We start from the raw sequence: 11,485 nt of genomic DNA, 5'->3' as shown, positions 1-11,485 counted from the left end.
TTAGCCTAGATAGTTAGTTACACATGCACATGCAACTATATATATATACAGTGAGTCCAAGAAGTATTTGATCCCTTGCTGATTTTCTTCGTTGGCCCACTAATAAAGACATGATCATTCTATACTTTTAATGGTAGATGTATTCTTACATGGAGAGACAGAATATTAAAAAGAAAATCCAGAAAATAAATCTAAGGAATATATATTAATTGATTTGTATTTCATGGAGTGAAATAAGTATTTGATCCCTTAGTATTCATTAGCAGTTCTGGCTTTTACAGACCAGTTAGACACTCCCAATCAACTTGTTACCTGACCTGAAGCCACCTGTTCTCACTAATCACTTGTGTGAAAAACACCTGTCCACAGAATCAGACAGATCACACAGATTTCAAGTCTCCAACATGGGTAAAACCAAAGAGCTGTCACAGGACCTCAGAGTCAGAATTGTTGACCTTCACAAAGCTGGAATGGGCTACAAAAAGATTAGTAAGGTGTTGGATGTGAAAGTAACAACTATTGGTGCAATTATCAGAAAGTTTAAAGAGTATAACATGACAATCAACAGACCTCGGCCCGGTGCTCCAAAGAAGATTTCGCCTCGTGGGGTGGCAATGATGCTGAGAACAGTCAGAAATCGTCCTGCAACCACTCGGCAGGAGTTAGCAAATGACCTGAAGGCAGCTGGGACCACAGTTTGCAAGGAAACAATTGGCAACACTTTGCGCAACAATGGATTCACATCCTGCAGTGCCCGAAAGGTACCCCTGCTGAAGAGAGCACATGTGGAGGCGCGCCTCAAGTATGCCAATGATCATTTGAAAGATGAACCAAGTTATTGGGAGAAGGTTTTGTGGTCAGACGAGACCAAAATTGAACTTTTTGGCCTCAACTCCACCCGCCATGTGTGGAGGAAGAAAAATGCTGCCTATGACCCCAAGAACACTGTGCCCACCGTCAAGCATGGAGGTGGAAGCATAATGTTTTGGGGGTGTTTCTCTGCCAAGGGTACAGGGCTACTTCACCGCATCACTGGGAAGATGGATGGAGCCATGTACCGCACAATCCTGAGGGACAACCTCCTCCCCTCTGCCAGGGATCTGAAAATGGGCCGTGGTTGGGTCTTCCAACATGATAACGACCCTAAACATACAGCAAAGGCAACAAAGGATTGGCTCAAGAAAAATCACATTAAGGTCATGGAGTGGCCCAGCCAGTCGCCAGACCTCAATCCGATCGAAAATCTATGGAGGGAGCTGAAGGTCAGAGTTGCCAAGCGACAGCCCACCAACCTTCATGATTTAGAGAGGATCTGCAAAGAAGAGTGGGCCAAAATTCCCCCTGGTGTGTGTGCTAAACTTGTGGTTAACTACAACAAACGTCTCACCGCTGTGCTTGCAAACAAAGGCTTTGCCACTAAGTATTGAGTGTGTTTGGCAAGAGGGATCAAATACTTATTTTCCTCATTGAAATACAAATTAATTAAAATATATTCTTTAAAATTATATTCTGGATTTTTGTCTTGATATTCTGTCTCTCCATGTTAGAATATATCTACCATTAAAAGTGCAGAAGGATAGTGTCTTTATTAGTGGGCAAACAAAGAAAATCAGCAAGGGATCAAATACTTCTTGGACTCACTGTATATATATATATATTGATAGACATATATAATATATATATATATTGTACTTATTCTGTTTCTCTGTGTTTATATTGATATTCATAAGATTATGTCGGTAAAAGGAAGAACTGCAAAGTAAGAATTTGATTGTACAGGGTAACTGCTTGTTTCTGCTGTGCATATGCTGTGCCTATTAGTGGATTAGGTGGATTAGCTGAAGTGTGACTCACAGTCAAATCTAGATAAATCAAGTGTGTATCCACTGAGAAACTAGTGTGTCTCTCGGTATTTCAAGACTTGTACTTGACTACTATTTACTAATAATCTAATATTAAGCTCTAAAAATAATATCACCTGTAGCTCTAATAGTCATAAAGCTTCTTGTGTGGGCAGTAAGTGTTAATGTCCACAGTAAAACACTAATATTAGAATATATAATAATAACATTAACACGGTTGTGGTGGTTCTCCATCACTGTGTTTGTTAAAACAATGTTCTCCTCGTGGAGTCTAGTATTAATTAGAGTTCTCCTCATATCAACACCTGGTTTGGTGGTAAATCAGGGCTTAATGATGGTAAATCAGGTGAGCTGCTGCTGCTGATGATGATGATGGAACTGAACACATCCTCCACGCTGTGCTGGCTGGACTGGTGGCGTCCAGGAGAAACCTGGAACTTTTGTTCTTCAAACTAGTTTAGAGGATCTTAACTACTTCTTTCAGAATGAGATCTTGTTCCCTTTTACTAGATTCATGTTTATCTGCATCACTTCTAATTTAATCTGGAATCTTCTACAGTAAAAACGTGCTGTTAAGTAATTTGCCTAAAGCCTCAGCACAGAACTGTATGTCAAAAGCAGATCCCAAAAATTAGCAAAATTATTATCAGGATGTAGATATTGAGTTTTATTGACAATTGACATTTTCCCATCATCTGTCATTACATATCTGAGCAAAATACTCTATTAGTGAAAATGTGGTAATAACAAACCATCATGCACCCCCTAAAAAAAAAACTTGCCCATGGGCTCAACCATGGGCTAACACACCAAACTCATTGGTACGTCACATGGACAAGAGCGTCAGCCAAATGCTGAAATGTAAATAATGAGACGTTGTTCCTTAGATTAAAGGCACTGTTTACGATTCTGGAGAATGACTGGTATATAAACTCAACAGCAAAACAAATACACCCCTCCCTTCAGTGCTCCTTCAGAGGCTCCGCCCCTAACTCCATGCATGTATATTGCCAAGGTAAACACACTGGGCTAGAGGACTGTCTTGCCGCCATGGCAAGTAATTTGCTTTAGCTAGGTTAGCATTAGCTAGGTTGTGGCTCAGCAAACTGTTGTTATAATGTTGTTATAATGGCCCCCTGTCCTGTGCATGAACGCCCCCTGTTGCTGATTGGCTAAAATACTGTGGAGTTTCTCCACATTCTTTGTTTGCCATTTACAGAGGCAGGGCTGAGTACGAACACCAGACTAGTTTCCTGGACGCATACAAACCGTAGAGCTGGCAAACCATTAGGAAACATTTACTGAATTTTTACGAATGTCTATTGGCTGGAAATCGCATACAGTGCCTTTAATTAATGCATTTGATAAGGAATAATGTCTGCTTTCCTACCTAGGCTAAGAGGCACATCAAGTGCTTCATCCTCCCCATACTGAATGCCTCAGACATGCAGGATTTATGACAAAGTCTGAAGGCATTCGATTTTATCATAAAACCTGCATGTCCTCTACTTTACTCAACAGCAATTAAGAAGACTATTCGTCACTTCCACAGAAATACTTACACCCAGATTCAGATGATATCTGGGACGAATGAAGCCAAGCTCACAGTCCCTGCATTTTGGCAACGCAAGCTTTAGCACAGGTTCTTTTCCAGGAAGCATATCAGTGGTGCTGTTGTTGCCCATCGCCATCTGAACAAGAAGCCTATTGGACTGGAGGTAATGTTGAGCTTAGGTGTCTACAGGAAGACAGGATCCATCTTCTGTACAGCCTGTGTTTAAAGAGAGAACTGAGCTCAGAGCCAAAGCTGCGAGCTGGGTGGAGCAGGAAATAGTTTCGGAGGGCCGCAGTGGGCACAGAGCCTGACTCTAGCATTAAAAGGGTTCTTTGTGTTCAGGTTTGTTTCAGGATCCCGCTCCTGAAGAGAGTCTACTGACGCAATGAAACATCTCACCCTCCATGCTCTGGCTTTCCGTAAAGTGCTGTGGAGGAGCTCAGTTTTGTCCTGGAGCTTCGAGACTAATGTCCACTATATGTGCATAGGTTGGTGGACACCAGTTCCCTTCAGCAAATTGAGGTTTTTCAGGTGTTCAGTTGGGCAGCTTGTGTAATCTACACAGAAAAGCACTGGCCAGTAGAGCGGGACACTCTGGAGGAGCTGCACATGACCCTATGGTCACTGTGTCTAATGCTGAGCATGGGCTAGAGTGGTATAAAGCCCCCCAGCATTGGATTGTAAAGCAGTGGAATTGTGTTCTTTGGAGTGATGGAGTGATGGGGTTAGTTGGAGTGACAGAACTGATCATCTAACATCAGTAACTGACCACTGAGGCTGAATGCAGTCAAACCCAAAAATGGTCCAAATCATAAGATTGGTAAGATCATGTTCCATCAGTTGATACTGTGTGATAGCTGATAGCACATACTGTTAAACACTCATGGTACAGCTAATGTACCTCATGGAAGATGATACCTCGCAAATTAGCATGAGGCTAACTCCTAATTAGCTCCTCTCTGTTTTTTTGCTCAGATCAGATTTGGCTTTCTTGACGATTCACATTCATAAATGTAAGTGAACTGAATCTGTCAGTAATGTGAACAAATCTGTCCCTGAAACTACATGCATGCGCATTAAAAGGTTTAAGCACGTTGCCTCCGTCACCAACAACAAAAAACGTCCCTCTCCACCGCCAGGGGGAGGTCTGAGGGGTCTGCTTTTTTTACATACCCACAAATTGGACACGTATTTGATCTAGGACCACATATTTAAGTATGTTCGAACTGCCAGCACGACTTTTGGCATATCTAGATTGTCTCCAGTTTAATTATTGATAGTCTGGACAGCAAAAAACTGGATCCAAACCACATTACAATCAGATTTGGACAGACATGTCTCAGCCTAGACGCTATGGCCGCTCAAAGTGTCTTCTGCGTCAATCACAACGCGACAAACCACGACCATGCTCAAATCCAGAGCGACCTCTACCTCTCCCGCTTCATTGTATGATAGCAGCTCTTCAGGGCCTACGTCGCTACATCAGGACGTTTCTCAAATCAGATCTGTTGAAATGACTGTCCGCACTTTTCATTGCAAATGATCAGATCAGATTTGTGTATCCAGACATCACAAACCTGATCTGACCGTAACAGATCTGATTTGAGGAGCAGCTCCGATTTTCCAGCCCAAATACAATTTTCCAGATTGATTGTTGGTAGACTGGCCTTACGTCCCAGAAGAGACTGAGATAAAGAGACTGGACAGCCAAAAACACATGAAATTCCACATTTGGAGGTGGTTTGAAATGGTCTGGACGTTCTGGGCGTTCAAATCCGATATCAAAGTGTCTTTTACGTCTCTCAATGCGACCATGTCCAAATCCAGAGCGTATCTCCCTGTATCTCTCCTGCTTCATCGTATGATAGCAGCTCTTCAGGGCTACGTCGCTACATCAGAACGTTTCTCTAATCAGATCTGTTGAAATGACGGTCCGTACTGTTACTGTATTTGTAAGTGATCAGATCAGATTTGTGTGTCCAACTGATTTGAGGAGCAGCTCCGATTTTCCAGCCCAAATCCAATTTTCCAGATTGATTTTTGGTAGACTGGCCTTATGTCCCAGAAGGGACGAAAGGGACTGAGAGAGAGAGAGAGAGACTGGACAGCCAAAAACCATGTGAAATTCCACATTTGGAGGTGGTTTGAAATGCACCTACAATCAGATTTCTACAGACACGTCTCAGTGTGGACGTTCTGGGCGTTCAAATCCGATATCAAAGTGTCTTTTGTGTCTCTCTCAACACGACCATGTCCAAATCCAGAGCGTATCTCCCTGTATCTCTCCTGCTTCATCGTATGATAGCAGCTCTTCAGGGCTACGTCGCTACATCAGAACATTTCTCTAATCAGATCTGTTGAAATGACTGTCCGTACTGTTAATTGTAAGTGATCAGATCAGATCAGATCACCATGTGGGAGACCAGGGTTCGATTCCCGGACTGGGTGACTATGCTGCGCTACACCAATAAGAGTCCTTGGGCAAGACTCCTAACACTACATTGGCCCAACTCTGTAATATGAGTAACCTTGTAAGTCGCTCTGGAAAAGAGCGTCTGCTAAATGCCGTAAATGTAAATGTAAATTTGTGTGTCCAGACATGACAGTGTGGACAGATCTGATTTGAGGAGCAGCTCCGATTTTCCAGCCCAAATCCGATTTTCCAGATTGATTTTTGGCAGACTTTCAACACAACCTTCATCTCTCCTGCTTCCACATATGAAAGTGCCTACGTCATTATCACAGCTACCCATGCAGAGAGGTTTGTGATGTCCGGACATGCAAATCCGATCTGATTGTCTAGTGCAGACAGTCATCTCATCAGATTTACCTGAAGTCTGAACAGCACCAAAGTCAAGACTGAAATCTGATTAGAAAAGATCAAATCTGTGTCTCATTGAGGCAAAAATCTGATTTGTGTCACGGCAGCCAGGTTATGCGACTGTAGCCTTTGAGAGATGTGGCAACATGGCGCTTATGGAAACCCCAACAGCTAACTAACTAACTGTAGAACAGTTTCTACACAGATTTTCATCAGATCACACAGATCATCTGAACAGTAAACATCAGTGTAGAGTTCATTCAAGTCCAAATGAACTCTAAATAAATCATAAAGAGAAAGAAGGAAAACGTACATGTTGTTTTGTGTTGCCCAGAATAGGCCGGTTTTCACTGGGCTGAGTGTGAAAAAGGCTGAAAGGCTGTGATTATGTGGTTAGCGTCCGGCCAATCAGCCCACTGCGGTTCACCACAGCCTCTCCTGTAGCAAAAACGTTTGTTTCAAAAATAAAATAGAAAAACCCAAAACCACTCTTCCCAGACCGACCTCAGGCAGAGACAATCGCACCGAACAACATCACCGGACAGACATCCTCCCGCAGGAGAGCCTTCAGCTGATCATTTTTATCTGCATGATGTGGAAGAATAGGCAGCTCAGCATTAGATTGTGTTATTAAACCTTGTGGAGCTCCTCTGATAGTCTGGCTTTAAAGACTACGAGCCACAAAAGCAAAGCTTACCTTCGTCACTTTAGTTTTTAGTTTATTTTATTGATGTAAATTGAATTTATTGATACGATTCATGAACTGAAATTAATAATTAACTTCATGATTCAGAAGATTCATGAACTTCATAATTCAGAATTTTTATGATTCATGAACTTCATGATTCAAAAGATTCAGCAACTTCATGATTCAGAAATGATTCAAACGTATTGATTCAAAACTTAATGAACATCACGGTCCATGCTACATTAATTAAACCTTTCTTTATGCGTCAGAATTGTCTGTGAATTATGAACCTTAACATTCAGAAACTAATGATGAATAAATAATACGATCAAAACTGCTATATGAATAATGAATGAACTTTAGAAACATTATTATTTAGAACTTTATTATTCAAACCTTTTGATTTGATTTAACTTTATAATTGAGGAATTGATTCAGAACCTTCTGATTCAGTCTGATTCTCTTAGTCCCGAAAAACATTCTTAGGAATGTTCACTTTTGAAGGGCTGTAGTTCTAAGAGTACCCTGCCTTTAGTGTTTACTGCTTCAGGCTCACTGCTGTGAGTTAATCTAATAGTTTGGCCTTGAGATGATGAGGGGGTGTTTCTTCAGTCTTTCAACTTCTGTTTTGAAAAACACCAGAATTCAGCAGGAGAGATAAAACTCATGGATTCATACACACTTCAAATTCCTGAGCTTCTTAAAAAAATGCAAATACACACACCCTCCTCTCTCCATCCATCGTGTTCCTCTTATCAGAAAAGGCTGTCTCATACAGAATGTCCTTAAATCATTTAAAAATGATACAAAACATAAACAGGCTTCCTTTTTTATAAAAAAGAGCTTTTGGGGACGGAGTAGGACTGAGCTGAATAAATACTTTTGTGCGTATTTTGGCCATTGTCCTTCTTTTACTTTGTATTACTCTTAAATTCCAGTGTGAATTGACGGTTTATTTGCTACTGATGTGTCTCAGCCAAGTCTGTTCTGCTACAAAACCCTATCGCAAGAATGCAGCGCTAATACGGTTATAAATCTGGCAGTAGTTGTTTCATCAGCAGCTCACAGTGAGAGCTAGCCAGGCTAAAGTACAGCCTCCAAACATGGTGGAGGTAGTTTCCTCAACAACTCACAGTGAGAGCTAGCCAGACTAAAGTATAGCCTCCAAACATGGTGGAGGAAGTTTCATCAACATCTCAGTAACAACTAGTCAGGCTAAAGTACAGCCTCCAAACATGGTGGAGGTAGTTTCATCAACAGCTCAGTAACAACTAGTCAGGCTAAAGTACAGCCTCCAAACATGGTGGAGGAAGTTTCATCAACAGCTCAGTGAGATGTCCGTTAATGGTGCTTTGAGGCCACCAGATGGCGCTCTGAACACAAAGACAAGACAGAACTGTCTAAGGACACCTGATCTATTAAAATATGCCTTGATTTACCCTAGTAAAGACTAAATATGTGAACAAATCTACAGAAAACTCATTTCCAAAAACATTTTCCACACAATTTCGATTGTTTTACTGAATTTAACATTAAGGAAAAAATTTAATAATATAACACATATCCAATGTACCTTACCATAGTTTTATTTGTGTGTGTGTGTGTGTATCTGTGTGTTAAATTCAGTGAATAAACAGTAATTGTGTCCTAAAACGTGCAGAACTGTGTCTGATGAGGACATTAATTCATTTACACTTAGAAAATCAATCAACACCACATGTAATTTGAGCAGCGGTGTAGAGATCTCAGGTTGAGGTTTTGAGAACTAGCCCAACTGGCTGAGATCTTGTACACTGGCATAAAGCCATAACTTACTGGCTCATACTGATGAAATGAGCTGGCATATTGGCAAAGCTCACTCTGTGGCTTTGTGGTGACAGCAAGCAGCCTTGATACTTATGGGCAATAAATAAAGGCATGTAAGGAATACAAAAACGCAGCTAATAAATCCATCAATCAAAACAGCAAGATGGTGCTCAGGCCTGTAGACATTGCAAAGAACACAAAGAAACAGAAATGCTGGATAGGTTACGTCTTTTTTGTGTTCATGAGCTCCAGAGAACAGCGAGAAAAGCCCACAATAATCCATTAATTAAGAAAACTGAGTCCAAAATGATCTCAACGTTATTTCTTCTTCTTGGCGAACTCTTTCCTCCCTCCTTTCTCGGCGAAGTGCCGAACGCGGTGTATTTTGTCCAGCTGAGTCTGAATGGTCTCAGCGATGTCCATGTGATCGGGGATGTGGACGTAGCGGACGTTGCGTCCCGTGATGAACAGGTCGGCCATCTCGCAGACCCGGCCCCGCCTGTCTCTGTACAGGACCTTCTCCAGGCGGATGTTCATGAATGCATCCACGTTAATGACACGCCCGCGGGCCGTGCTCTCGTCCCGCAGGTCCACCGTGGTCACCTGGCCATGGAGACCCTGCAGCAGGACCACCAGGCTGTTCTCCGCAATGGTACGCTCCCGGATGGATTGAGAAGCCATGTCTGTCTCTCTGTTCCTTGTTGGTGTTTACCTGCAAACAGAGAAGCAACAGAGTTTGGCACAGATGCCAATATGGGACAGAAATACGGTCACAGGGAAGGTCCTGTAAAACAGCTGTGTAGTTGTTGTGTGTTCACTGGAGTAAAATGATTTGTGCTAAGTGGTTGCTATGGTGTTCCAGCTGAAGTTACACATAGTTTTGTTTATCTACAAGCGTTTACATCATCTATGTATGGGTAACGGCTGACTTTCAGATCAAATATGCGTGTATCTGTGATTGACTGACAAGTTAGCTGAGCCTGATGGTCAGATCATAATACAGTAGGACCCATATTTTGCAAGTTGCTGCAGTACTGCAGTTTCTCGTTTCACCACTAGACGGCAAGACAAACCTCACTGTTTTTGTTCCTATGTTTCTATGATATCTGACTCCCAGCTCAGATGAAAACGAGCGCCATGTAGCGGGAGGCAGAGTAAAGACTTAACACCACTAACCTGACCTAGCTAATCGCCTAGCTCAGAGCAGTGTGCTCAACACTGCAGTTCTGCACAGGAATTCACAGGCTTTCAGCTCCACAGCGTTTAAAATGTGGTTGATTCCAAAAAGCTAAAAGTACATTTCATCCTGAGAGACAGAAGCCATGCACCATGAATCATTATCAACTAATGCCTGGGAAGGCTAATGTGGCCTCCATCCTCGCCCGAGATCGGTATCAGCAATCGGCCATGCTGACAGACGATCGGTATCGGCCCTAAAAACCCTGATCCCTCTAGTAGTTATATTTTTGCTTGGCAATGCGCAAGTATGTTCTCATCTACAGCAACTGCCTACCAACCACCCAGCAACACCACATCAACCACCTGGGATACCATGTCAACAATCCAACACCGCCACAGTAACCAGCTAGCAATGGCCTGGAAGCGAGGACCACGTAATCTGTGCAGCCTTTCAGGATTTCCTCTAGAAAATGCATAAATTTTAATGTTGGGGCCCCAATTAGCAACGCTGTGAAACGTCACTCATGGCTAACAACAGAAACAACAGGACTAGGAGCTCACAGTATTGAGCAGATATGAGGGAATACTGTAGCCAGTTTGTTGATTGCATTATTTTGAAGTAATACCATAGTAACACCAATACGGTTAAACACCAGACAACCATCTTCACCATTTAACCCATCCGTGCAGTGAACACACACACATTAGTGATCAAACACACACAGTGACAGTGAGCACACATGCCCGGAGTGGTGGACAGCCATCGCTGGAGGTGGGGGGTCTTGCTCAAGTGCTGAACAGTGGCAGCCTGCTGAGCCCAGGTATCGAACCCACAACCCTGTCATTAATAACCGCTGAGCCACAAACAAACAAACAAACAAAGAAACGTATAAATATAACATCACCAACTTAAGCACACTACATATGGGGCTAGACCACCCTGGATCCCACCCCAAGAAGTCTGTAACAGTGGGAAGTCCTGCATTTTATAAACACACAATCATAAAAATGATATAAGACACACTTCCTGAACTAAAGGCAGAATGGGGCTGCTTGGTGCTTGCTGTGGTATACCAGGGGTTCAGTGGGGCTGCTGGGGCTGCAGTATGGTGGGTGCTTTACCACGTGCAGCCATAACACACCACTCTGCAGACACGTGTGAACACACCTCCCAGTAGAGAAGCAGATCAGCTGTACAAAAGAAATACAACGTTTAATATGAATATTGGTGACTTTGTGGTCTTGGATTTACAATGCAAACGTCTGACGTTCATTTAAATGCAGCCTTATGATTTAGCCCCAACAGGCTGCAACTAGCTAAAAACGCTTTCCCCTCGTTTAAGGCTCGGCTCAATTAAAAAAAGTAAAGATAATAAAGCTGCAAATCTGCAAATAGTTCAGTTAAACAAAGCGCAGATTGATAAAGTTGAAGAAATAGAAGGTTTTAGTTCAGTACAATCAGTTTCCGTTCTCCCGAGCGGCCATCCCAGTTGTAGTTTTAAGCGGGGGACGTTTGAACGCGTTTAGATCTGAGCAGACGGACCAAAAAACTACAATTCCCAAGATGCGGTGCG

General features: G+C 42.5%; 1 protein-coding gene across 1 annotated transcript; it reads right to left on the bottom strand.

The window, feature by feature from the left end:
• Positions 1-8,969: 8,969 nt before the first annotated feature.
• lsm10 (LSM10, U7 small nuclear RNA associated) lies at positions 8,970-9,436 on the bottom strand. Its single transcript, XM_072674264.1, has one exon. It carries the CDS (start codon positions 9,411-9,413, stop codon positions 9,051-9,053), a length of 363 nt encoding a protein of 120 aa, XP_072530365.1. The 5' UTR covers positions 9,414-9,436; the 3' UTR covers positions 8,970-9,050.
• Positions 9,437-11,485: the final 2,049 nt, after the last annotated feature.

Source organism: Salminus brasiliensis, chromosome 2, assembly GCF_030463535.1.
Source record: "Salminus brasiliensis chromosome 2, fSalBra1.hap2, whole genome shotgun sequence".
Classification (NCBI taxonomy): Eukaryota; Metazoa; Chordata; class Actinopteri; order Characiformes; family Bryconidae; genus Salminus; species Salminus brasiliensis.
Note: the sequence above shows the minus strand (reverse complement) of the source record. Positions and strands in the feature narration are given on the sequence as shown.

Bases quoted from the DNA above. Each gene is read 5' to 3' on its own strand.
- lsm10 (XM_072674264.1), bottom strand. From the start codon at position 9,413: ATGGCTTCTCAATCCATCCGGGAGCGTACCATTGCGGAGAACAGCCTG.